Below are 27,745 nucleotides of genomic sequence, written 5' to 3'. Positions count from 1 at the left end.
CCTTGCTTTGCTCTGTCCAAAAGGGCAGGCTGAGAGGACTGCAACGTCAGAATGGTCCTGATCCAATGAATGCAGCCCCAAAAACACCTGAGGAGGAGGTCCCCCAGCTGCGAGCTCCCATGGAGCCCTATGGGAAGCGAAGCAGCCTCACATAGCGTTTACTTGCGAGTAGGCAGACGTGCTTTGGCTGGTGGTCAGCCAGGCAAAAGGGAATGTGAGGTCACCAGAATGGTCCCGATCCGATGGGACTGGAGCGCAACAAAAGCCCCAGAAGGCAGCCCCCCCCTCCCCCAGAAAGGACCAACAAAGAGGCTTGAACTGGTAAGGGGAATGTTTTCTATTTTGCACTTGCAGTTTCCCTCACAGCCCAATCCTGCCCACACTTTCCTGGGAGTAAGCCCAACTGACTCTAATGGGACTTACTTCTGAGTAGACAGGCATAGGATTGGGCTCTCAGACTTGTAAAGCCAGGTGGATCTTTGTATTGATGTGCTTGAAATAGAAGGACTTTAAACTGGGCACTGGGGAGGGCTGAAGGTCTCACTGATTCTTTTTTTGGGGGGGGGCGTGTTATTGCAGGTAGACTACAGAGGAAACTCACTTGCTGGAACAGGACTGGCTCCCCCTTATTTAATTATTTCTTTCATTTTAATTTAACTATTTATAATTATTTATTTTAATTTGCTTGATGATGTCACTTCTGGCCATGACATCACTTCCAAAGGGTCCTGGACAGATTGTCATTCTAAAAAGTGGGTCCCAGTGCTAAAAGTATGAGAACTGCTGCAATAAGGTGTTAGTAAGTTGACACGTGTGTGGGGGGGTGAGGGGAAGGGAACTCCACAAGTTTTCAAAATCACTAACATCAGAATTTGGAGGAATAAGACCATCATGTTATATATCAATCAATGCGTAATTTCATGCAGAATGCAATGAAACAAACCACATTGAAACATCTGTGTTCTATACTGCCAAAAAAGGTACTGCCAAAAAACCACTGGGGGCGGGGCGATGGCACATCACCCCGCCCACCACGTGGCGTATTCCCCCCCCCCGCCTCCCGCACCGGGTGGGGCGAATCCTAGTGAGGCCACTGCTCCCTCCTCCAGCTGCCTGGACGCCGCGAGGCCAGAGCCGGCTGCACTCCCAGGACCAGGAGGCGGTGATGCTGCGGGGACTCCGGGCGGGGAGCGCCCGCCTCTCGCCACCCAAGCTCGGCCCCCTTCCTGGGCGGGCTGGGAGGCAGCGCGCTGCCTTCTCCTCCCGGATCAGCAGCCGCGGGGCTCCTTCCCGACCAGCCTCCGTCCATGGACTACCAACGAGCCGCCAGCTGGGCTGCCGACACCCTGCGCGGCTACCGCAAGGACCCCGGTGGCTGGCGCAGCTGCAAGCGCACGGTGAGTCCCGGGGGAGCGGGTCCCTGGGAGGGCGGGGGCTAGGGCTGCTGCCATCCTCTGCACACTTTCCAGGGAGTAAGCTCCACTGAACACAGTGGGACTTCCTGCTGAGTAGACGTGCGTAGGATCGCACTGTTCGTGAGCTTCCCATGAGCCTTGGTGCCCACCAGTGGGTCCCAACCCACAATTTGGGAACCACTGAGCTTTTCTGTTAAGGAAAAAAACTGTAACCCAGCTCACTCCTTGCTGTGCTACTTTTCTACTTGCAAGGACTTGACTTTACTGTATTCAGAGGAGCTTATTATTAATAATAATAATAATAATAATTCAGGTATGCATGCATAGGTTGGCAGCTTTGATGAGAAAAGAGAAGGCTATAGAAATACGCAGGTATGTCTATCTGTTTTCATCCAGAACGTTATTGGAGGATATGTTAGCCACCCCCACCCTTCTTTTTCATCCTTTGGTACTTTTCTGCATCCACTCATGCAGAGAGCTGGCAGGCAGCTTGACACTGCAAGGAGGAACAGGAAGAAGGCACCACTGCCCTGTCATTGGTGCATCTGAGGACATAAAGCAATATTTTCTTGCCTAGCTGGGATGGGGCAATGTTGCTTCACTGGAGCCTTGGGAGGCACAGCCTTTGAAGTTCTCACCCCAGTAATATCCAGAGTTATGTGTTTATTGTATCCTAATATGTTGCCTTTCCTCTTTGTTGCTTTTGCAATGCAGCCAAAATGAATGGGGGCAGATGGATGATTCTCAAGCAAATCTTTCTGATTCTGTTACTTTATTTCTGCTGGTTTTCCTGATGCCAAGTTATTTCTCTGTTTTATATCTATGTATTGTTTAAATATTGCCTGTTGCTCCTTGACTGGCTGTTTAGTAGCTTTATTGTTCTATTTTGTTAGACATATTTTATGTTAGCTACCTTGAGCAGGACATCAGTGGGGAAAAGGTGGGATAAAAATATTTTAAAACACACAATACTGTTTATTCATTTATTTTTTACATTTTTATACCGCCTTGCCTCCAAGGAGCTCAGGGTGGTGTACATGGTTCCTTCCCTTCTTTGGTCCTCACAACAACCTTGTGAGGTAGGTTAAGCTGAGAGATAGTGACTGAACCCAGGCCACCAAGGAAGCTTCATGACTGGATTTGAACCTGGATCTTCCAGGTCTAAGTCCATCACCAGAACTACTACACCATCCTGGCTCTCATAAAACTATTATGATACTGCTTGCCTACCTGTAAAGGACAGTTGTAAAGATGACTGAGAATGTCTCACTCCAATGTGTGTGAAGCTCTTGAAACACTTTGAAGTGCTAAGTAGATGGTATTTTATTATTATTATTCTTGGGCATCTCCATAAAGAAAAAATGAAATGGGCTGACATAAATCAAACACAACTTCAGATACGAGGTTGTATCTGGACCAGGAAACCATGATTTTGGGATATTGCTGCACTCTCAGGGGCTGTAGTTTTGGGATTCTCAGCATCTAGAAATTCTCAGCAAACAACACAAACCATGGGTTTGCCTTCCAGGGGTGTAGCCATATTGGTGTGTTGCAGCAAAAACAACCAAGAGTCTTTTAGTACCTTAAAAGTGAAACTATTTTAGCATCAGCTTTCACGGATTGCAGGTTGGCTCAACAGATGCATGTTTTGCCTGTTGTTCTGGAAGACAAATTTTGGTTTGGATTCTAAACTACGGTTAATACAGAAAATGGTTCTGTGTTATATCTGAATTAAACTGTTATGATAGCACTTTAATTATTTAATTTTCCTCTTTCCAGAATGAAGTTTCAATTTCTTGGAGGCCATCAACGGAGTTTCATGGAAACTTGTAAGTAAACTATACAACACTGAGCATGCTAACCAGGTTTTACTAGAAGAATAAAGCTTCATTCTTGAACCTAATGGCCCTGCTGAGGAAAGATGAATTGTATGCTGAATTAAAATACAGGTACCTGACCTCCATTAGGACTAATTGCAGCTTCAGCAGGGCAGAAGGTGGCTGGGGAAAATGGCACAAAGGGTTAAACTGGCCCCTCCCCAAGGTAATGCAATATGTTCCCAATGAGCTAAAAGTCAAGTTGCAGCATTTTTTTACCAATTGAAGTTTTTGAGTCCTCTTCATAGGGGAGCCTCACTTAGAGTGCATTGCAGTTGTCCCATACATGGAGTTGACCAGGGCATATGTAACTCTGGCTAGGTCAATTTTTTCTAAGAGAGGCCACAGCTGATATAGCAGCCAAATTTGGTGAATGGCACTCCTGATCACTGTTGCCACTTTGGGGGGGGGGGGGCAAATGCCCAAAGAGTCTTTGGTTCCATTGTTTTCTTTCCATCTTGCCTTCCCCAAAAGATACAAAGCAGAAGGAATTATACCTGCAAAACCCGCAGATGTCTTTAAATGCTTAAAGCCAGAGAATGGTGGACTTAGAGAAAAATGGGATCCAAACGTGAAGGAGATTTCGGTCATTGACACTATTGATGAAGTAAGTATAACACTTCCGTACAATGCTTTCAAAACCCAGTTCAAATCCTCCTTGGGGATGGGCTTTGATTTGGTGTAGAGCATGTGCTTGTTGCATGCAGAGGGTCCCAGAACTTCTACCAGTCAGTGTACTGGAGATGATACTGAGCTACATGTGTTGATGTTCTGACTCTGTGGAAGGCCATGTTCCAGTGTACCTTACAACGGGAGAACCTGCACAAGGGTGGTACACCTGGACTTGCCCCATCTTTTGCCTTCTTTCAGGCCAGATTTGAGGTTTCACTTTCAAAAAAAAAATTTCAAAATGTTGCAGACGCACTAGACTGGAGAGGTATAAATGTGCAGATGATGAAATGCAGCATATATTAATAGCGCAACCCCTGGTTTGTGCATTTGTAGGACGTGGTTATATTGAGAACTACCACGCCATCGGCTTTCATGAAAGTAATTTCCCCAAGAGAATTCTTAGATGTGGTCCTTACTAAGGAAGAGGAAGATGGAACTATTGTATCTTTGGGTAAGGCAGTTAAAAAAAAAAAAAGGTAATGTATACTTGTCTGTTCCTGTATGTTACTTGATTGCTCAGTACAGATAACTTGTAGGTATGAACTGACACTGAGTTGATGAGGGGACATGAGGCAGAGTGCTACTCTCACTGTGGTGCTTGATCTGTGATTTGTGACTTGCACATGTTAGGCGCCACTTGATTATCAAGTGGTGAACATGGATAGTGCTGCACAAGAGCAAGTTGCCATTCCGTTGTGCATAGTTAAGAGCCCAGTAGATGCTTCTAAATGCCTTGATGCATAATAGCTTCTCAAATGGGAGTGTGTGATCAGACTCGGTGGGAACATTACACAAGTACAATTTTTGGAGTTCATAGAAGATGGCAGCCTGAGAATTTCACACTGAATTAAGAAAACTCTTGAATCTCATAGCCAAGAAACTGACTAGTTCCTAGTTCAAATCACTACATGAGATTCCACACATCACTCTCATTAGTGCTTGTCTTTCCCACCCTCTAGCATTGCCAGGTCCCAGTAAATCTGATCTTACAAAATGTTACCTGCATATACTGTCTGCTGGGAAGGGAGAGTATGATCTTATCTGCTGGTCATACTCTTGAGGATTACATAGTTTTTCTTGGAAAGGTGTGGTCCCCACTTACGCTACGAGAGTGGGAATCCAGGGCAATTGGTGCCCTGGATGTGTGATGTAACACACAGTCGCTGGGTCGTTGGCATCCGTCTTGCCTGAAATGCCCAGTTGTTTCAGGCCATGTAATAAATTGTGGTAATGTATCTGAGGGGCTGGGCATTTCACACTACATTTTTTCCCCCCATGGTTAAAGTTCACATCCTCATCATTCGAAATCGGAGCATGAGTGAACGTACAGGTGTGAACTTGGGCCAGATTAGATGTGAGTGCTGCTGTTAGAGCAGCACCTGTGTTTTTCAAAATATGTTTGGTGCTTCTTTTTTTGGCAGGGGGGGCACACTCATTTTTCACTTCCATGCCTCTTAGCAGTTTTCAGGGGAGTGATTTGGATCTGGGTGGGTGGGAAGAGTTAGGTCCTGTGCCACAGCCCGAATCCAAATCAGGTCCCCAGCAGGGCTCCTTTTTGAAAAAGACATTGAGACTTCCAACTGCCAGTGGCAGACCTCTCATTCACTTGATGGAGCAAATACCCCGGGCGCAGAGCCTCGCGCACCTTTAGGATCCCACAGAAGCTTCTCTAAGACTCCCAACGGGGCCAGAAACTGTCATTCCGGTTTGCTGGAAGCACAGTTTAAAGCATTGGGGAACCTTCAGGAGGCTTTCCCGGCACATCCTGGAGTTGTGTGAGGCACGATGCACTCCAGGTAAGTGGGTGGGAGCGGATTTGCTTGCGGGGGCAGTGGCATCCCATAGGGGCACCATCACAGACCTTTGTCCCGGGACGCAGGGCTCCGGAGGTCCGCCACTGCCAACTGCAGACCCCTCATGGCACACTTCGCTCTTGGTCACGGGCCAAAGCATGTTTGTTGAATGGGGCTGTCACTCTGCCATATTGTATTCACTATTTTTGAGGGATTCTCTCTCTCCTTTTCCTAACACTCGCGCTAAAAAGACATAATTCTGTGAATGTGTACCTTTTTCTCACAGCGACCAACGTGGAGCACCCCCTTTGTCAACCTCAGCCAAACTACGTGAGGGGGCTCAATTATCCCTGTGGCTGCTTCTTCATTCCTGTTCCAGGGTAAGACACTTGGAGGTGGTCTCTTGTCAGAAATGCAAATGTGGACAACATCCACCAGTAGCTTTAGGGCAAAACTCTAGGGCAGCTCCACACCAGGAAAAGGAGAAGCAGCAGTAAAGAAAGAACTGCTCAGACAATAGCTGGGATACAATGCAACTGTAGACTTTTACTTCCTCCCAGTTCAGTCCTTGCGGAGTAGAAGCCTTCTTAATTTTTACTCCGGATAAAGGGCTGTTGCCTCCCAACACACTGGGAGCTTTAAGGAATAAATAGCTTAAGTCACTATTTAGTTTAAGTTTACTTAGTTTAAGTTTACAGCTGAATTTTTTTAGGGCATTGGAGTTGTGCCTCTTGGCTTGTGTGTGTAAAAGCATGTGCTTTTCCTGTTATCTGCATAGTGATTCATTGATAACTGGGAAAACCTTTTGCAGACCAACTCTCAATGATCACTGTTCACCCATAAGCATCTGCTCTGTCCATTCAGTGATTTAGTGGGTGGTACGATGATCGTCCATGGAACGGCAAGGCTTTCATCTTCTCCCCACATAGGTTGGCATGCAAAGTACCATCCTGGCTTTACCAGTCTCCCAGGTACTGGGAGGTACAGAGCTGGTACAGATACTTTCCATTCAGCTCCTATGGGGTTGAGATCGAAGTGTCTGCGTGGGTCATGGCTTCATCAACATTTTGTAGTAACTGAATATCCTCTGCCAGCACCTTATTTTACACAAAATTTTATGGGGGGGGGGGAATTGTTTGCCCATCATCCAGCTAGAAATGCATGTCCAAACACACACCCATGTAGTCAGACCCTGGTTTGGCGTTACATGAGTGAGCCCGGTACTTGCATGCTTATACACTCACGACAGATTATTTCCAGTTTCTCAGAAACAGAAGTTTTTGTGTTGCATCTGAGCTGGCAGCCTGGTTCCTGGGGGCCTTGGGGCATAGTCCTGCATTCCAGCAGTTTCTCAGTGCAGGCACACTCTGTTAGCATCTTTCCCTGCTATTCTGGACCAAATCCCCTGCACATAGACAGGTTGCAAGCATGCCCATAAATGCACATCTAAAAGGAGAAGAACCTGCTGCTTTAATGCCACCCCTTCCTACTTGCATTCATTGACCTTCTGAAAGGAGCTGGTTCATTGGAATTCATTTAACTAGCTGAATTTTGGAAAGCAGTTTAAATTATTGGTCTCAGCACAAAATATAGCAATGGCAACTGACTTCAGCAGGTCTAAAAGGGGATTAGCCATGTTCATGGAGAGCCCATCAACAGCTGTTGGCCACTGTAGCTAAACAGAACCCCCATGTTTGGATGCAGTGTATCTTTGAGTCCCAGTTGCTAGGGAGCTGCAGTAGGAGAGGTGCCCTGCCAGTGGGCTTCCTAAAGGCAGCTGGGTGACAGAATTCACCTTTTGCCATGGAAGCAGAAAAACACTAGGAGGCTATTGGCACCACTAAGCAACCCAGCATCCCCTTCCCTTCATGGAACAGGGCACTGAATCCTTCACCCACAGACATGGGGTGAAGCCATGTTCTCTCTGTCTGTTACAGATACATAGGTGCAGACAATCCTACTTATAGCAATGATTTAAGACAGAGCTTCCCAAAGTGTGGGTCACGACTCACTGGTGGGTTGCCAGCCCAAGCACAGTAGATTGCAATCTGGATCCTCCCACTCACCATTGCGCCAGTTTGGCTCCAAATAGGAGCCGTTCTAGAAGCCCCATTACTTACCAGAGCCTCTCCTGGCCTGGCAACCCACTCTCCAGGCCTCAGAATGACCCTCCAAAGCCTTTGTTTTTTACCTCCTGTTTATTTGCTTCCAAAAACCAGAGGTGGCTTACAGGGGGCTTCAAAGGACCATTCTGAGACCTGTAGAGTGGGTCACCAGGCTGAGAGAGCCCTCCAGTACTACCAGGAGGGTTGTGACCACTGTAGAGGACAAGGTGAGTCATAGCACTCACTAATACATGCTCAGTTTAAAAACAAAAAATCACCAACTCACTTCATGTGTGAATGCTGTTGTCCTCAGAGTCTGCTTTCCTGACTAAAATCTGTTTTGTTTGGTTTCCCCTACAGAGACCCTTGCAAGACCCAGGTCCTCAGCTTCTTTCAGACTGATCTGGGTGGCAACATTCCGCAAACGGTGGTGGATTCCTTCTTCCCAAACAGCATATCTGCCTTTTATAGTAACCTGATCAAAGCTGTGGCGAAGCTTGTAGCGTAAGAAACGAGAAAATGCAGTTTGTGTGTTTCTGAAATTGCACTTTGCTGAATTATGACTGCCTTGGGACACAGTCAAATTTACAGCCCAATCCTAATTAGTGCTGGAACAGACAGGTCAGTGGCCCTGCGCTGTATCCAGCACAAGTTTGGGGCCAGAATCGGCACAACCCGAGGCAAGGGGAAAACTCTCCCCTTCCCCGTGTTGTGCTGCACTGGTCCCAATAGGTTTACTTGGATCTGCGCCACCTCAGGAAGTGCGAGAGGCCACTCTGTACCGCCCAGGAACGGGGTCAGGATCCAGCATAACCGCCAGCTCCTGACCCCACCTCCTGCTGCCCACCTGCTGCCAGGAATGCCCACTACCCACCCTCTCCCTACCCCAAAACGCCTCCTCCCCCCCTCCCCATGCCCCCCCAATCCCTGCATCAGCTGAGCTTGGCCAACGCAAACTTACTGTGCCTGGCCTGGATCCAGCACAGGGAGGATCCAACACGCCTTGCGCTGGCCTCCCCAACTCCAAAGTCGGCGTAAATGTGCCTTATGGCACATTTGTGACACCCCCGGGTTGGCACAAGTGACTTGTGCCAGCCTAACCTGGAGGTACAGGATTGCGCCCTTAAGCATTCTTTTGTTTTGTTTTTTGGCCCCTTGATTTCAATGGGAAAAGCTTAGCTTGCTTCAGTATTCCATTGAAATCCATGGCATTTAACAGCACTACGCATTGATTGGATCATACTCTATTTCAACAACATGTTTGGATGCTTCTTCCTCCCAGCAAAGTCCCTGACTGTTGCAGAGAAACAACAGGCTTTACTATGATATGCTAGCTTTCTAAATGCAGGGAGGCTTTTATATGCGGAAGCATTCAAATGTGTCGTCTCTTCCCTGCATCCTCAAGTGGTACCCCTTCACAACTGGGCCATGTGATTCTGCTGATTGTATCTCAAAGGCAATAAGACTGACCTACCTTGCAGGGTTGTTGTGAGGCACTGTTGTACAGTTAGTGCTATGAACATTTAATAATACGGTGCTTTAAATTTGTTGTTTCATCTGCTGTGTGCTTGTGTCGATCCCGGGAAGTCCGTAAGCAGAGTCAATCATGGGGATTACAACGCAGCGGGCAGGTTATTTTTATGGGGAGAATTTTAAGTTTAAAAAAAGTGAGGGAGATTTATTCAGATGAGTTGGAATAGAGCTGAAAGAGGAAGGTATACAGGCTGTCCCCAGTCTAGATATAGTTGTGTGCATGTTGCATGTCCGCACACATTTCATGTCACATGCACACATGTTCTTTCACATCTTTTAGCACAACTAGATGCCTCATGTCTGAATGCACCATCTAGTCCAGGGGTCTCCAAACTTTTTGGCCAGAGGGGTGCATGAAATATCTGGCTCAGTGCTGAGGGCCAGAAAAAAATTTAAATAAATTAGAGATGGAACTTAGATGAATGAATAAATGAATGAGTGGACTCATTCACTCAGCCTCTCCAGCCCTCAGAACACCCTTCAGATGCAATCAGAGCACAGCTCTGGTCATGTTCAGTCGAGTAGGCCAGAGGCTTTAAGGGAGGGGTCTCCAAACTTTTTGACCAGAGGGCTGCATCAAATATCTGGCATGGTGTTGAGGGCCAGGAAAAAAATTTTAATATAAAATTTAAAGAGATGGGACTTAGATGAGTGAATAAATGAATGAATGGGCTCATTCATTCAACCTCTCTAGCCCTCAGAACACCCTCCAGATACAACCAGAGCACAGCTCTGGTCGTGTTCAGGTGAGTGGGGCAGAGGCTTTCAGGGGACAAGAGCCTGTCTGTGGGCCTGGTAGAGGCTTGCTGCGGGCCACATCTGGCCCCCGAGCCGGGGTTTGGAGACCCCTGCTTTAAGGGGACAAGAGGCTCGCTGTGGGCCGCATCTGGCCCCCGGGCCGGAGTCTGGAAACCCCTAATCTAGTCTGAGCACACTGTTCCCAAGCTGGTCATGGACGTCTGAAGCTGTTTCCATGCCCTTCCCTTGCTGGCTTGTGATGCCTGATTTGCTTGTTGAGCAATCAATGCCCAGTTAATTAATTTCTGAGTTTACATTGTCATAAATCTGATCTGCAGGTTTCAGCTGTGGCTTCATTTGTTACACCCATTAATTTCTTAATAGAGCCATTTTTTAATTAGTGTACAGCTTGCATCAGCTGCTTTATTAATACTGGAACCACAAACGGGAGCATTTCGCACATGCCATCTTTTCATCATGGTCAACTTGCTCTTAGCTTGGGCAAGAACATCTGTCCTGGGCAGCTGTCTCCATTGCAGTTATGGTGAGAGATGAAAGCTTTTAAGGGTCTGGTTTACAGTGGGCAGCAGTTCTGAGTCTGTTTGAGGTGTGGTTTGGTTTCTCTTTATTCTCCCCCGTGGAGAGATGGAGCTGTTCTATTGTTGATGGAACCTCTTCGTTTGATGACGGTGGTAATGGGCCCATCGGGTAACGTCTTGATGATGTTCCAGGCTTCAAACCGTGTGAGTCCTTGCATCACAGTCGTGTGCACCTGCAGGAGCTCATCCCCAGGCTGGATGGTGGAGCTGTGATCTGATGCCACTCCTAATGGAAGCAAACCAAGTGTTTTGATATGCGTGGGGAAAGCTATAAAATATAGCTTATTATGAAATACACTTATGAATACTGAAGTAACTATGGATATCTAGTTATGATCTAACAAATGAGAACCAAGCAAAGGCCATGAAAATGTTCATGTACAGGCGGAACTTGGCATCCACATGGGTTCTGTTCTTGCAACTTCCGCAGATGCCAAAACAGTAGATAAACAAATCTGCAGTCAGCTCGACCTATACCCTCTGGACGCATCAGAGTACACCTTTGGTCATGTCCAGAGGGCAGAGGTCAAGCCTCAGTGCAGATCGGGAGACCTGCTTTGAGTCAAATCCATGGATGCAAAATCTGCAGATGACAGTGTGTGGATGGTCTGTGAAACTCCTTGCCACTGGATGTGGTGATGGCGTCTGGCCTGGGCGCCTTTAAAAGGGGATTGGACAAGTTTCTGGAGGAAAAATCCATTACGGGTTACAAGCCATGATGTGTATGTGCAACCTCCTGATTTTAGAAATGGGCTATGTCAGAATGCCAGATGCAAGGGAGGGCACCAGGATGAGGTCTCTTGTTATCTGGTGTGCTCCCTGGAGCATTTGGTGGGCCGCTGTGAGATACAGGAAGCTGGACTAGATGGGCCTATGGCCTGATCCAGTGGGGCTGTTCTTATGTTCTTAACTACAATTCCCAGGAGGCCTTGCAGGTCTCTTGTTATCTGTTGTGCTCCCTGGGGCATTTGGTGGGCCGCTGTGAGATACAGGAAGCTGGACTAGATGGGCCTATGGCCTGATCCAGTGGGGCTGTTCTTATGTTCTTAACTACAATTCCCAGGAGGCCTTGCAGGTCTCTTGTTATCTGTTGTGCTCCCTGGGGCATTTGGTGGGCCGCTGTGAGATACAGGAAGCTGGACTAGATGGGCCTATGGCCTGATCCGGTGGGGCTGTTCTTATGTTCTTATGTACAAGGTCTGACCTATATCTGAAAAAACTGGGTTTTATGGCACCTGAAAGGCTTAGCTACTTTATTGTCATGTAAGCATTCACGAACTACAGTTGGCTTCATCTGATGAATTGGACTGTTGACCCTGGAAGTTTACACTTCAATAAATGTGTTAGTTTTTAAGGTGACACAAGACTCTTGCCCTGTTTTTTTTAACACCACTCAGGCTACTTCTCTGAAAGTGATTACCATATACCTGAAGCTACCCTTCCAGCATATTTCCTTCCTCAGCAACCTGTCCCCACTGCTACATTGTTAAATGTAATGTTGCACATCTAATTTACAATTTGGCCAAAATACAGTAAAAGTCAGACCTTTTTGAGTGTCACTGATTTCAAGACTGAGATTCAATCACATGCACTTAAAACCAATTGAACTTACAGCCCAGTCCTATCCTGTTCTGGAACAGGCAGGCTGGCCGACCCGTGCTGTATCCGGTGCAACGTTGGGGCTGGCACCAGCGCAACCCAGGGCAAGGGGAATCGACCCCCCTTCTCCTGGGTAATGCATCAGTGGCCCAAATGGTGTTACTTAGATCTGCACTACCTAAAGAGATGCAACAGATCCAAGCAGCCTGGCACTAGGCTGGGTCACCTGGGATGGGGGTTAGGATCTAGCCCAAGTGTTGGAAAAGTTAGGACTATCCTACTTATCCTGCAGTTTGAAAAAGAGAAGTGGTAAGATATTTTGCTACCTTTAAAAAGCCTGTTGATGATTATAGGCTTATCTCCATGGATAGAGCCTTTTCCTCCTTCTAAACTGAATCCTAATCCAGCAGCCGTCTTCTCCAAAGTCACGGTGAAGATCAGATCTTCAGATGCTGTATTGAAATAGAGGATTATCAGAAGCAAGAGGGCTCTACTTTAGGGACAGTGGCTTTCAAATTGTCCCAAATTGTCCCTGGGGTCCCGCATGGGTGTCGGTGAGAACACTATAATAATAATAATAATACAGGTATTTCTATACCGCCTTTCGTGGTGCTCAGATTTCTCCTTAGACTTTATTCAAGGCGGTTTACATAGGCAGGCAATTTTTAAATCCCCATAGGGATTTTTACAAGGTTTCTACGAGTTTGAAAGAAGGTTTCTACGAGTATCTTTCAAGGAACCACAACATTCAGGTGTTTCTTTCTTGATCTGGCCGCACATTCTGGCCTCCATCCTCCCACACTCAGAGCAGATGGAATAGCTCAGCTCAGCTTGTCAGCTGCTTCAAGGTCGCACAGTGCCAGTGGCCTCGAACTGGCGACCTTCAGATGTTATCTTCAGGCAAATGGAGGCTCAACCCTCTAGACCAGACCTCCTGCCTAATGAACATCTTCCCTACAGAACAACTTGCCTACCATAGTGGTCTTCCTCTGAAGCATGCAGCTGTGATTGAAAAGAGGTGGTTCCCTGTAATTCAGTATCATTCTTGAATGGCAGCTCTTAAGTTCCTTTTAGCAACTGTGATCCAAGTTAAAATGAAGACATCGGAGGTACCGTTTAGCAAGGAACGAAGTCCCGCTCCATCCAGAGGCAGAGAACATGTTTGAAGTGCTGTCAGTCCAGTTTTAATTTCTGACATCCCCAGTAGCAAGGCTATCAGAGCTGTGAAAGATTTCTGATTGGGGGCTAGTCCACCCATGCAGCTACCTGAAGCACGTTGCGTCAATGGTAGATTGTGAGGGGACAGTGGATTTGGGGTGCCTATCACCCAAAGCCCATCACCACCTCCCTCCAATACAAGCCACATTGATCTGCTTTGTGCTCGAGCATGAAGGAAATCATTCCCTTCTTAACGTGCTTCTTGCACACTGCTGTGAAACCCAGACATGCAGGACTTCCCGTTTTATTTACAGGGGCAATGCAAACTCTGTCCCTGTAAATGAAACTAGAAGCTTTGTATTTTTGGGTTTCACCGCAGTACAGGAAGACCATGGTAAGGCTTTTAGGATTTTTTTTTTTAATTTAGTGTAGTGGAGGTGGACCTGAGACAGCATCCTGAGACACCCTGCATTGGATGGAAGCCTTGGAGAGTTTTTGCCACTCTGAGTAGAGGGGGTTTGAGGCTGGCACTAGCTCTAGGCAGGAGGAGGTGGTCCAGCTCACTCAATTTTGACGACAATTGATGTAGAAGTGGAGCAGAATAGTCCTCAGAAGTGCCAAACATACATTGCACACAAAAAAGTTGGCGTAACTATGTAGCTGCAAGGGGTGGGGAGCCCAGTCCTATCCCTGGTGGCACCCAGGGCTCTAGCAGTACTGAAATGACGACTACTGGTTCCTGTGGGTGCTGGGCTAGTGTCAGGAGTCTCCATGGAATAAGGGAGCATTTGCTCCCTTACCCTAGGTGGTGCAGCTGCAGCGTCAATGGGTCTCCTCGGATCTGTGCCTTGCTTTTGAGTGGGCACAGACCTTGCTTTTGAGTGGGCACAGAGATGGATATGACAGTAGAGCCTGCTGCCATCTCAGCTTCCATGCTGGTCCTGATCGTCCCCTGCCCCATTTTACCCACTTGCTGCCCTCTTCCTCCCCAAAAACCTGCACCACCTTACCTTACTGCTGGCAGCCATGCAGAGTCCTCCTCTTGGCGCCAAGGCCTAGCACTGACCCAGCATCGGAGCCCCTTACAGTCTGGATGGCACAAACATGTTTGTAACACCCAGCACCGGCCAAAGCTCAGCCCCAGTGCACGGCCCAGATAGGATTGAACCCTCAGAATTGCCTAGTGCCGTTGCCCTATTAGTGCTGACGTGTAATGTGTAGTGTAGTTAGCCCCTTGGGCCTATGGTGAATACTCATAATTGCTTGTTATAAAATACTCACTTGAGTCTGTTGAAGTCTCACTCCCCATGGACACAGAGGAGTCAGTGGATGCACTGAGGCTTCTTTCTCCCTCTGGAGGTTTCCTTGTGACAATAATGGCTAGTTTTGGGTGCCGAGCATTTCGCAGGATTTCCAGTGCCTCGTTGTGAGTGGCAGCTTTGAGAGACTTTCCATTGATGGATAAAACTTCATCTCCTTTCTGAATAGTTCCTTCCTGGAATGCTAGGCCACTGGGGAACACCCTATGGACCTGTTGGAACACCCAGAAAGGAGGAAGAGGAAGAGAGCATAAGTCTAATATTTCCAATTGGCCAAATGCAAATCATTTGTCTTGTAAGAAGGGGTGGGTGGAACTGGAGACCAAACAATTTCACAGGCACTTCAAAATTTCTCTGTCCAGTCTACAAACTTTGCAACCCAAGTGAGCAAATCTGTATCACCTTCCCAAAATGATGTGAGTAGAGGGTAAGGACCAGCTTTCAACATCCCTGAGATTTCTTCGCATCAGTGACACTTAAGAAAAGGAGCTGTTGACTGAGGGATTCTGGCCGAGCCCATGTACACTTTAGGGACAAAATGCATACCATTTTGGTCCATAGAGGTCCAAGGGCAAATTGCCCTATCGACTGGCATAGTGAGGTACTGTGGACGCATGCATTCTTGTGTGCATGTTTACATAAATGCATTCAATACAAAGTTACTTTCTCCTAATAACTATGCATATCATTGCAGTCAAACTGTATTTAGTTCATTACTATTTCCCTCCAGAGGGCAGTATGGATGGGTACCATGGATGGGTACGTTTTCTCTCAGTTACCAGTCCAGGAGATAGTAAACGTATTGCACTGTTTTCTCCAGATTGCACCCTGTACTTCACTTGCACCTCAGTTGTCCCACTTCATGCATCCTTGATCCTTTCACAAGAATTTTAAAATTTCTCTGTCCAGAGAAGAGCAGTGCCAGGGGAAGCTAAAACTGCCGGTCCAACTTCCATGCGTGGAATGGAAGTTACTCTCTGATTAGATCTTGGGTGTCCCTGGCTCTGTGAGAGACGCAGCAGGCTTGTAATTACTTGCCTCAATAATTGATGAGGTTAGTTTCATTGCAAATGCCTGGCCTTCTTATATTCTGCCAAGTCTCTAATGTGGTTTGTTGATTGATTAAGGTGGATGGGTAGTAAAGCCTAGCTTCTTGAAAAATCTTCTCATGTGGTTGTGCAAAATGCATTCAGTGGAGGGGCAGCCCAGTCCTGAACTGCCTAGCATCCAGGGCTATATTATTATTATTAACAGTATTTATATACTACTTTTCAACTAAAAGTTCACAAAGCTGTTTACAGAGAAAAATCAAATAACTAAATGGCTCCCTGTCCCAAAAGGGCTCACAATCTAAAAAGATGCAAAATAATACCAGCAGATAGCCACTAGAAAAGACACTGCTGGTGTGAGGTGGGCCAGTTACTCTCCCCCTGCTAAAAAGAGGAGCACCCACTTGAAAAAGTGCCTCTTACCCAGTTAGCAGGGGTTATATAGTGGTGCCAAAAGGCTGCTGGGCAACTGCCAGCAGCTCCCGGCATCTCCTTGGGGAAAGGGGACATTCATCTCCTTCCCCCAGGAAAGGAAAAAAGCCCTGCAATGGGGCTACTTGACTTTAGTACCTTGTCAGTGTGCCCTGAGATGAAAAAGGTTTGAAATTCATTGTTTTTACTGCTTTGTGTTTTGATGGCTGACTTTATTGCTTTAATTTTTCATTTTATTTTTTTGCATTTTTGCTTTGATTTTAAATGTTGTAAGATGCCTTGAGTAGTCCTTATGGAATGGAAAAGCTGGATAAACAATACTTAAAAAGACTATAAAGCACTGGATATCTAATTTGGAAAATATTGGCTCCTAGAAGGACCTGCACCTCCATGCTTTCTCAAAAGTAGCAGATGTGATCGGTAGTAGATAAGACTAGGCTATTGGGTTTTTGCTCCCTTTCTCTCTGGTGACCTTTCACCCCTAAATTCTTGTGTTGTGTTTGCTAGCAAGCACTTGCTTTTCACACGCACACACCTTCACTGACTGTCTTGAAATGTGTGACATAGCAGGACAGGGTACTTACGGTAATAGCTTTGTTTTCCAGGTCTACTCCTCCAGCTAGGCTGAAACCAAGACCGGCGCCTTCTTCTTTGTGAAGAATTGTGACCTGAATGTCACTAAGTTGCTGTGCAAGGGCAAAAAAGATCTTTCTCAGTGTGTACATAGAATACACAGACACAATGGAAGACAGAGGTCATGCTCTTCACTAGTGGTGTATGTAGCAGTGGGGTGGGGAATTTCAGCAAGTTCAGCTTTTCGTACCATTGCAGCAATGTGCTGTGACACGCTTCATGTGCTGAATGTCCATTCCCCCCCCCTCCCAGCCTCTGAACTGGAAAAAGAAGAGGGGGGTGGAATGGAAGAGGAAGTATGGATCAGAAGAAAGTAACAGGCTAGAGCAGCAGTGATTGGGACAGGGAGCCATTTAGTTATTTGATTTTTCTCTGTAAACAGCTTTGTGAACTTTTAGTTGAAAAGCGGTATATAAATACTGTTAATAATAATGCCCTAGACTACCACTGTCCTCTCCTTCACACCTCCTCTTCTGCTCCATCCTCCTCTTCCTTTTCTAATCTAGGAAGTGGAAAGAGGAGGAGCAGTGAAGGTGAGTGGGTGGTCAGAGGTAGATACCCCCATCGCTCTGCTGCCTGAGACTACCTCAAGGACGGAACAAGAGCTCTATCCTCCTCCATTGCCAGTAGGCTACCCTAGAAGTAAGTGCCAGAATACTGACTTAAGTAGGCTCCATTGAGACATCAACTTTGCACCTCCTGGATTTTACTGCTGAAAGAGAGGTAATTTGTATTGATATTTTGACTTTAGGAAAAGACAGGCTCCAGGGAGATGCTTCCAGGAGCCATTTTTTATTTACCCACATTGCCCTGAGATGACATTTATGTTCCAGGGTATAAATGGGTTGGCTACTGTTTACAGGCAGCTAAACACTGGAGATCTTGGTGCCGCAGGCAGGCAGTGAATAAGGGGTTAAAATTGAGCCCTACTGCAAACAAGGCCTATTGTGTGGGTCACAAGACAAAGAAAAATGACAGCAAAGAAGCCAAAATAGAAAAAAAAAAATAAGGATAGATCACCCATGTAAATTCTCTATCAAAGTAAAAAGGGGTATAAGTGCAACTAAAAATAAGGTACAGTATTTAAAAAACTGAACAAATGGAGGGCTGCTGAAAATGCTTCTCAACTTGAATATTATTTGGTCAGTAGTTGTCCCCTGAAAGCTTGTGAGTCCCCCTGGCCCACCAGGTCACGATCAGTGCCAAAGAGAATATTGGGAAACAGCACGCAGGACAACAGACTTGCCTTTAACGTTGCCTCGTCTAAAGACTTCACTTCTTCTAGCAACTTCTCCAGTTCTTCAGGAGTGAGCAGAGAGATGACAGCCTGGCCTGAGACACCCGAAGCTTGAAGGGAACTCTGTTCCTGCTTGTCCTCCTCTTTTTCATTGTCTGACCGATTTGCACTGTAGTCCCTCAGCTCCGAGAGGCTGGACAGTTTGGGAACATTAAAAAAAACATAAGAGCCCTGCCAGATTGCACTGAAGGACAAAGACCCATCTTGTCCAGCATCTTGTTTCCCACAACACCCAGCAAGATGTCTTTGGGGTGTCCACAAGCAGGAGAAGAAAGCAGTGCTCTTCTCTCACTGGAATGCAGCTGGCATTCAGTGGAACATGGAATAAGAAACAATTGATGTTCATAACAAACATTCTCCCATGATTCTCAATGTAAAATCTGAAATGGTCATTACGCCCACCAGTTTTAAGGAATGGACTGTAGCAACTGGACAGCAGTAGCCCTCCTACTCACACAACTTTTTGGTGCAAACCAAAGACCTTTATTTTTTTCTCAGATGTTCCAAGTTGGTTGTGCACACTGGCTGGGTGCTTATTTGCCTGGTGTTACGATTTGATTTGTGTGTGTGTTTTTCTAAGGTTAGCCACTAGGTGGGGCTAGTTTTCAAAAAAAAAAAAAACTAACTAGAGAGAAGGAGGAGGACCTGTAAAAAGATGGGGGGGACACATTTAGAGAAGTCCCAGGTTGTGTGAAATGTGACCCCAGAGAAAGGGTGTCTGAAAATGATCACAGCTGTGGAGTGGCCTTTTATCCCTGTTTAGACTCTAGAAGTTGCTCCTGGTCGTTGTCATCTCAGAAGAAAAGCCTGCTTGGTGGAGCTGCTGCAGAAAGCCACAAAGACAGCGCACGATGGCGCAACTCTGCAAGTGAGATGTGGCATGAAAGTGCAGACCATCTCTCCCTGCTCCAGGCTGAAAGCATTTTCTCTGTTTCTTATGAAAGGAACCAGGCAAACTGCTTAACAGATCTGGATTAACGTTTGGCAGGGGCCAAATGAAATGAACATGATGGGAGCCAGATTTGAAACAAAAGGAGAAGGCTCTCTTTGGAGCACTCCCCCTCCTTTGTTGGACTCTGCCCCTTTTCTGTAAACATGCCCAGATTTGGCCTATACCGTAGTGCAACTGAAGACCACTACACCAGTGGTCTTCAACCTTTTTCATGCCATGACTCCAATAAATAAAGTATGAGACTGGGGAGCCACTGTCGAACCCCTCCCCCTCCAGAACCCTATCCACCCACTCCCTGTTCCTGATACTGTCCACTTCCACCCTCATTAGACCCTCCCAGCACTGTTCACTGTAACCAAATATTCTTATTAAGGAGAGCGGAAAGGCTACTATGAAGCCGGGCACTAGTCAAAGCTTAGCACAACTGCTAAGAACCTGAGCAGAACTGGGACACCATCTCCTGGTACCTGAAGGGACACACCAGATGCCTTCTCCTTGACTGGTGGTGCTCCAATCCAGTGGTCTTCAACCTATTTCGCCCCTGTAAGTTGCAGCAAGCCCACAACTTACCCCATTGGGGTCATGACCCCAAGGTTGAAGAACACTGGCCTACACCATAATACCACTGAAAAATCAGAGGGAACTACTGACTACTAAGAAATTCACATTAAAACTACTCCTAGAAGAGGATCTTACTTCATAGAAAAGCTGCCATCTGGGGAATGAGTTTCATTTCTGAGAATAGTGGACCCATTTTCGTCTGTGTGGGACTTTGGTGACTCCTCATGTGACCGTCCTGGATTTTTCCCAGAATGTAGCAGAGACTGGGGCAGGGAATGCAATGATTTCATTAAAGCTGAAGAGAAGTGGCTGCTGATGGAGTAGAGTGCACTGCATTTTTCACCCTCGATCTTCAGCATCTCGCAGGACTGGGCAGAGGTGAGTGGGAAGCTCCTTGCTCTTTGGCTGGGCGCTTTGGTGGCTTGTGGTTTGGGTTCGGTGCCTTGCAATGGATGGGACTTCAAAGACGTCTCAGGGTTGCTGAGGGAGTTGTTGCTTGCCTTTGGACTGGAGGTGTCTTCCTCTCCCAGAGATGAAGGTGAATCTAGGATACTTACATCTAGACAGGGCTGGAGATGAGGGCTTCCGGAACCTTGATGATGGTCATTGCTAGCTGGGGGACATTGGTTTGTATGAGGAGTTACAGCAGATTGTGACTCCTTTCTGCTGGGAGATTTCTCTGGTTCGATCGGTAGCTTTGGGCTCAGTTTTCTGTTTCCCTTTTCAGGTGACTGAGGAGTGCCCAAATTTTCAAAGGAGCTTATTCGTTGCTTTATTGACAGTCCTCTAGGTGATGCTCGAATTATCTTGGAACCCAGTTCGTTGTCAGAAATGCTTTGGTGGTCAGCCGTGCTTTTTCCTGGCTCAGACGTTACATCTGAATTTCCTTTCTTCAAGCCCTTTAGGCTTTGACGGAACCAGGCTGGTTTGGGGGCTACCGGCGGGCCTTTCTTCACAAAGTCACCTTCATCTGATGACCGGGTTGCTTTGGAGTCGGCCTCTTCTGTGTCTGATCTCTGCAATGCCACTTCTAAGCAACCATGGGGTTGGCTGTCTTCATTTGTGTCAATGTTGGAGTGCAAGCTTAAGGGGCACCTGTCTTCAGACATGTTGGGGTTAAACAAGCTTTTTATGCAATCAGAAATCCTAACCCAGGGGTCTTCGGTTGTGGCCTCAAGGCTATAATCAACCCTTGCTTGCCTTCTGAGTGCAGGCCTTGGAGTTGATGAGAGGCTCTTACCTGAATTAAGAGTAAATGGGATTAACTGTAATAAGTATTATTCAACAAAGCATATTTGAATTCTTTTGTTCTCCATTGTTCTATGCTTGGTATGCACCAAAGTCATGGAAACCATCAAAATAAAGCCACACACGGAATTTTTAGTGGTAGTCTCTATGGCAAAGGTCAGGCACTAATACCTGGTCAAGTGTATCTATTTGCTATGTTATATTTATTATTGTTTGTGGACTTCCAATATGCCAGTAAAGGTTTACCAAAGTAAGTAACAAAGCCACACTTTTTCTGTGGAAACCTTTGCCCCAACTTCCTAGACTTCACATTTTGTTGTAATTAAGCCCAATGACATGTAAATGAAATGACCATATATTCTTCCCTAGTTTATCTCTGCCTCCACTTCTCCCTCCTCTTTCTCTTATCTGTGTTGTATTTTTTTTTTTTTTTAAAGACATTATCTCAGAGTTGCTACCTCAGGATTATTAAAATATACTTATCTGAAGGCAGAAGAAGAAACAAAACTGTTAGGGAAATGTTTAAAGTGATTTTTTTTTTAATGTTACTGGATTGTCACCATTCCCAGGGAATGTCACCACTTTCGAATAAGGGAGAAAAGATATCCTCTGAAATACCATTAGTGATGTCCTCATTAAGAGACAAGGGAATCTTTAGAATTGACAGTGCTTTCTCAGAACTTTCTTGTCGCCTGCATTATCCCAATGACCACGTGCCAAAGATTAGGAATCGGTCCCAAGAACTAGATGCCCTGAGGTCCTATATTACCCACCTCCAGAAAGATCTCCTGGAAACCAGCGAAAGAGAGATTACCCTGCTGCCATTTATTGACAGTTTGCTTAAGGAAAATGAGAGTCACAAGGACAGAATCTTTCATCTGTCAAGGCAACTGCAGGAAGTCAATAGGGTAACACAAAAAGAAACTTTGCAAGTGAAAGAGGGCAGTACAGATCCCAAAAGAAAACCCTTAGATAGAAACACCTGTAGTCTCTGCAGACAACATAAGAATTGGAGGTGTAGTTGCCCACAATGGAAAGCAAGTTCCAGCATACCGTCGAGTCAAGCCAAGACAAACAGGCCCAACCTTGTTATATACAGATTTTTTATACATGGATTTGACTCAACACGAATGGCCACTGCAAATGAGAAGGAATGTGCTGATCCCTGAAAAGGGGAAAAATGCACCGCTTTAAAATGCTTTTCTTACTGTTGTAGAGATTTTTATCTCAACATGATGAGAAGGGCCCTTTAAATTAAAGGAAAACAGTCCTTTGCAATAGAGAGAGGGCAGCCAGCTGACAATCCATCAATCTTTCTCTCTCCAAGTGACTCCCTCCCTTCCCCCTGAAAGAAAGATAATCCTTTCTAAGCACCTGGAGAGAAAACAATTGTTGGATTGTCGTCTTAATGACTCTATCTTAGCATCACAAAGATCAGCAAGGCTGTTTTTAAATCACCTGAGCAAAGGGACTTTGTTTTTTAAATGGATTTGCTATAGTGCATGAGTTTGCCATTCTCTTGAGTTCTGGAACTGAACAGAACCCTGAGACTCAACCTGTATGTGAATAAGAAGATGCCCCACACTCAAAGGGGGCAGCTTTAAGCCCTCTGTTCCTAAAATAAGGGAAAATAAAGAGAAGAACCACCTATGCCCCACAAAGATAAAGAATTACCGCCCACCATTACGATCTTAATACTGGCTAGTCCAAGTGCCAATCAAAAGCTTGACCAAACAAATGCAACAAATTGGCTTCTACTCCACCCCTTGCAAGCTCTACTCAAGCGTAGTCTAGAACAATACCACCGACTCGCAGGTGTCCCCACACGAAGAAGACCTTATCTTTCGCTCCAAAATATTCAACATATTCAACAAAATATTCAGGTATGTCTTATACCATGCCTATTTTGGGGGAAATCCAAAAGATTAATGGGACACATGAACTATCAATGAAGGCCAAAGCTACACTAGCGAATTATGAGAGCTTCATAAAAAATCTAACCCATAAGAAACATCTGACAACCTCTGCTGTCCTTTCAGCTTTGCTTCCTCTGTTAGAGATGAAAAGGCAAATAACTTCTAAAGAGACCATAAAAGACATTCTGAAGGAGATGACATGTCCATGGTCTCCACCTATTCATGCCTCTCCCCCCCCCCCCCCGGCATGGTAAGCGAGACAGATGTCCTCTGAAAAGAATCAAAGAAAGTGAAAAGGCATGAAAAAGTCAAAAGTATATTACACAAATTTTACAGAGACCCCCTTTACCTAAAGGACAGTCAAAAGTTTACAGAGAGGGACTCCTTTTACCTAGAAGACAGTCACCAACAAAAGATCCAGTCCTTAAACCATCAGAGAGGGTGAAGGGAAAAAGTTCAGCCAGAACAGTTAAAGAAATGAGGAACCCCAGAAAAACTCCTGTCAAGACTCCAGGAAATAAGGAAAAAGAACATACAACCCTGCAACAACCCATCCGCAAAATTCCCAAAGATCACCACCATAAAGCACATGAGCAACAGTTAATGAAACGTAGTTTAACAGAACTCATAAGGCAAGTGCATGCTGAGAAGCCTGCAACAGGTAAGGATAAGAAAGCCCGCCAGTATACAAATTCTACCTTGTCGCGGATGGCACATGAAAGCAAATTCAATCACGTGCTCACTAAGACCCGCCAACGTGTTAAATCCATCCTATCGGACAAGGTTGAAAGAGAGATCTGAGCATGGTTGAAGGGATAAGAAGAATGCTGATCCAATAATCAGTTTTGTTGAAGAAACATCTGGATATGAAAGCTCAAGAAAAGATGAAGTCCCAAGAGATGAAATCAAGATTTTGAGTTCATGTTCCGGACTTCCTTATGTAAAATCAGAGGGAGATGGAAAATGTGATAGGACTTCTGAAGGTGGGTGTAATGAGAAGAATGAATCAAAGACTGATGCGTGCCCAAAAAGGAATAATAGGAAGAAAGTAAAGGTCACAAGAGGTAACAGGTATGGTATAACAAGCTTACCTGCTTCTCAGGTGAGAAGCACAGAGGGAAAGAAAAAAGATGGAATGTTGAAGTGCCAACAGCAACTGCTTCAACCTCCGGCTCATGGCCATGCGGCAATAAGATGTTCCAGGTGACTTGTTTGCTGCCCAATTCTGGTCTTTCAGAGAAAATAGCTAGATCTAAAGGGAGTTTTCCCAACCTAACAGAGAAAATGAACAGGACCATAGACAGGGCCTTAAGTGATGGACCAGCAGAGCAGGTGGTCCAAGAAGCCTTTGGGCTCAAAGTCACCATAGGAGACATCCAGACCTTACGGGATCCCAGATGTGATCATTAATTTTTATATGAGTCTTTTAGTGCAACGCAGCCAAGATGCAGGATTACCAACTCTCTATGCATTTAGTAGCTTCTTCTATTCTAAGTTAAGTGCAGGAAGAGTTAAGTTAAGTTAAGTTAAGTTAACTTCTAAGTTCTTCTAAGTTAAGTGCTACCAGGATGTAAGAAAATGGACCAAGAAAGTGGACTTGTTCCAATATGACATGATCCTGGTGCCAGTGCATAACAAGGTACATTGGGGGTTGGCTGTTATAGATTTAAGAAGAAAGACCATCAAGTATTTTGACTCAATGAACGAAGGGGAAAATAAGATTTGCAAAAAACTGATGAAGTATTTGCAGGATGAAAGCCGGGACAAAAAGAATAGAGATTCTGACACTTCAGAATGGATGCTCTTTCAGATCAAATCTTGTGCAATTCCACAACAGCAAAATGATAAGGACTGTGGAGTATTTGTTTGTGGGTACGCGGATTTCATTAGCAGGGATGAGCGCATTATTTTCACACAACACCATGTGCCCTGCCTCGGTCGGAAAATGATCTGGGAAATTCTTCATTTACAATTGTTGTCCTAAGATTTCCAACCGGTATCGACCAAGAGTACTGAACCTACCACTAACTGGACTTGACTTACCTGAAGGAAAGACACCATCTCACCACCAATTGACAAAACGTACCCAATCAAGAACAATATCCCTTCCTGTGATCAGAGATCACATGTTTAGAAGGGGGTGATTGCTGTATTTTAAAAAGTACTTTCTCTGGCTTCTGCTTGCCCCTGGCCTAGGGCGGCCAGGTACAATGGAGGACAACGTGCCTCTACCATTAACCATTGTGTAGAAGAGGAAATTTTGGCAGGTGCAGACCCTTCCATGATGAGCTGCACCTGCCAAAATTCCCTCTTCTGTACAATGGTTAAAGGCTTAGGCAAACAGTCCTCCATTATATCTGGCCACCCTGCCCTACCCTGAATGAAGACTGCCAAGTTGTGGTAAGCCAGAAGTTCTGCCCATATAAGGAAATTCTGCTGGAAGCTTCTACAGGGAGACTATAAAAGATCAAAGAGAGTTTCATTCATGGCTCAGTCCTTTGGACTGATGCCAGTGAGACAACAATGGATCGGTTCTAGGAGCAATCCCAAAGATTGCTGCCCCGTCCTAAATGATGGCGTTCATATATTGTATGGTTATGCTTAGAAAGTAAAATCACTCCTTTGTTTTCTTCAATAAATCATTGCTAATATGACTTTCTACATCTGCCTGCTTTCTGCATGTTCTGTGCCTCTGTGTCACCAATGATCCAAAGCTACCATGGGGGCCAGGACTCTGCAAACATCTGCTTTGTGTCAGCTTTAGATGGTGAGCCCCAGGTACACAGATCTCTAAGGCACCATGAACTGACTGTGCTGGGCAAATAAATAAATGCGCAAGATGACAGCAGGCCTGTGACTTCAGAAATGGGTTGTTGTCCAACAGCAGTAAGCCAGCAGAGGGGGAATTTCTGATACAGAAGCAGCAGACAAAAGTGGGGTGGGCAAACCTTTCCTTTGCCCCAGCTGTTTTTTTCCAGGCCGAAGCTCATTTCTGATCTCAGAGCCCACCTGGGAGAAAAGTATTTGGCGGGGAGAGATTGCAGAGGAAATTGCTAAGCAGAGGTAGAGTTCCAAACCCCATTTCCGCCTTTTAGAAATTGCATGCAGTTCATTGCTTACCTTTGTTGTTTTTCCTTTCTTGATCTGCAGCTGTAGAATCTACATTGGACTGTTCTGTAGCTCTTGGGGCTAAAGAACTTGCAAAGACACCGTGGGTTATAACCGCCTTGGTTTTCTGCCTCAGTGCATCGCCTATTTCCTGTTTCTGCTGAATAAACAGGAAACATATATGTGACAATACATGGTTGCACAAAACTGCACCCTTGGGCCACGCTGCTTCTTGCCTAGAGTAACCCTGCAACCACTTCCAGTGGGAGTCCAGCAGAATGAACTGGCCATTAAGACTCAGGCACTCCAGTCTCTTGCTCTTTGCATCCCTCACTAAGAAGCAATGAGATTGTATTTAGTTTAACACATTTTTTGTATCTAATCACAAGGATTTAAGAGCAGTTAGAGGACAGACCTTTTTCAGATTGTCAATGCACTTCTACATATTTGCTTACAATATTTTAGAGACTGCATGTCAACAAAAGGGCTCAAGGTAGTTTTTAAGCAGATACATTATAAAACAACGGAGCTCTCAGGAACCTCAACAACAAAACATAGTCTATATGAATTTAGTTCATATATTAATGTTCTTCACTAGATGAGTCCAGATTCAAGTGCTAACTTTAGTGTGTGCATAATAATCACATATTTAAAAAAAAATACCACAGGTAGAACTTCCATAGATTCTTACATCACCATAAATGAAAGCTTATCAAGAGGTAAGGTCACACACTCATAGTTGTGAATCTTCTTGTGATGGGACATCAAGCTATGATCAGTTTCTAGTAGGCCTAAATGGGGTGTTTGCGGAAATCAGCCCAAATGGGGCCAAGTCTTATTCACCATCGGCATAATCCTAGCCATATCTACTTAGAAGTAAGTTCCATTGAGTTCAGTGGAACTTACTCCCAGGAAAGTGTGGATAGGCTTGCACCCTATATCACTTACAGTGTACAAAACAGGGGGTGAGAGGATTTTCCTGATACTTTGCTCAGGATACATTGTTACTCTGGTTTACTCTATCTTGTGTTCCACTTCTGAATTCTAATCTAATCACCAGAATTTCAAAAATTCATTCTGGTGTCCACAGGGTTTGCTGGTATTTTCAGTTTCTCAAGTTCATTTGCATCTTTAAAAAAAAAAATTCTGTTTTACTGATACATAGATCCTGCTTCCCCCTGCTTACTGTGTAAGAGGCACTCTCAAGTAGGTGCTCCTCTTTTTAGCAGGGAGAGAGTAACTGGCCCACCTCACCCCAGCAGTGTCTTTTCTAGTGGCTGTCTGCTGGTGTTCTTTTGCAACTTTTTAGATTGTGAGCCTTTTTGGGACAAGGAGCCATTAGTCATTTTTTCTCTGTAAACCGCTTTGTGAACTTTTAGTTGAAAAGCGGTATATAAATACTGTTGTTATTTATTATTATTATTATTATTATTATTATTATTATTATTATTATTATAGATCAAATGCTGTACAGAAGCAGTCCTGATGCAATTGTTGGTATGGGTGCATTGCAACTCTTTTTTAAAATGGCATTTTACTGATGAACAAAAATCAGTATCATGAACAAAATCATGGCAGAAAATCTTAATGTGCAATGGTGGGCCAGCTCCTGCCACTTCTCCCTCTATAGGAAAAGGAAGAAAATGGAAAGAGAGGAAGCATGGAGGAGAAGAGTGGTAAGCTAGAGTATCTCCACCAATCTCCTCTTCTTAACACTTCCTTTTTCACTCAATTCCCACAT

General features: G+C 45.3%; 3 protein-coding genes across 4 annotated transcripts in view; 2 read left to right on the top strand and 1 right to left on the bottom strand.

Moving 5' to 3' along the window:
* Window positions 1-1,277: 1,277 nt before the first annotated feature.
* On the top strand, window positions 1,278-8,703 carry STARD5 (StAR related lipid transfer domain containing 5). The gene is made up of 6 exons (XM_066636366.1): window positions 1,278-1,397; window positions 3,195-3,244; window positions 3,767-3,899; window positions 4,298-4,415; window positions 6,044-6,137; window positions 8,223-8,703. Exons 1-6 carry the CDS (start codon window positions 1,308-1,310, stop codon window positions 8,368-8,370), a joined length of 633 nt encoding a protein of 210 aa, XP_066492463.1. The 5' UTR covers window positions 1,278-1,307; the 3' UTR covers window positions 8,371-8,703.
* A 1,786-nt stretch (window positions 8,704-10,489) lies between these two features.
* IL16 (interleukin 16) overlaps window positions 10,490-27,745 on the bottom strand; it is a 45,943-nt gene continuing 28,687 nt past the window's right edge. For both annotated transcript variants that reach the window (XM_066635027.1, XM_066635026.1), the window contains 7 exons: window positions 26,017-26,155; window positions 19,868-20,972; window positions 18,169-18,352; window positions 16,874-16,975; window positions 14,771-15,020; window positions 12,658-12,783; window positions 10,490-10,958 (listed from right to left, as the gene is read on the bottom strand). In XM_066635027.1, coding sequence (XP_066491124.1) covers window positions 10,759-10,958; window positions 12,658-12,783; window positions 14,771-15,020; window positions 16,874-16,975; window positions 18,169-18,352; window positions 19,868-20,972; window positions 26,017-26,155 — 2,106 coding nt within the window. In that variant the 3' untranslated portion in view covers window positions 10,490-10,758. The remainder of the gene's footprint in view (window positions 10,959-12,657; window positions 12,784-14,770; window positions 15,021-16,873; window positions 16,976-18,168; window positions 18,353-19,867; window positions 20,973-26,016; window positions 26,156-27,745) is intronic.
* On the top strand, window positions 24,181-24,880 carry LOC136659457 (sentrin-specific protease 2-like). Its single transcript, XM_066636669.1, is given in 3 exon segments — window positions 24,181-24,284; window positions 24,286-24,406; window positions 24,455-24,880. Coding segments are annotated over 3 exon segments (651 nt in total).

This window comes from Tiliqua scincoides, chromosome 8, assembly GCF_035046505.1.
Source record: "Tiliqua scincoides isolate rTilSci1 chromosome 8, rTilSci1.hap2, whole genome shotgun sequence".
Taxonomy (NCBI): Eukaryota; Metazoa; Chordata; class Lepidosauria; order Squamata; family Scincidae; genus Tiliqua; species Tiliqua scincoides.
Note: the sequence above shows the minus strand (reverse complement) of the source record. Positions and strands in the feature narration are given on the sequence as shown.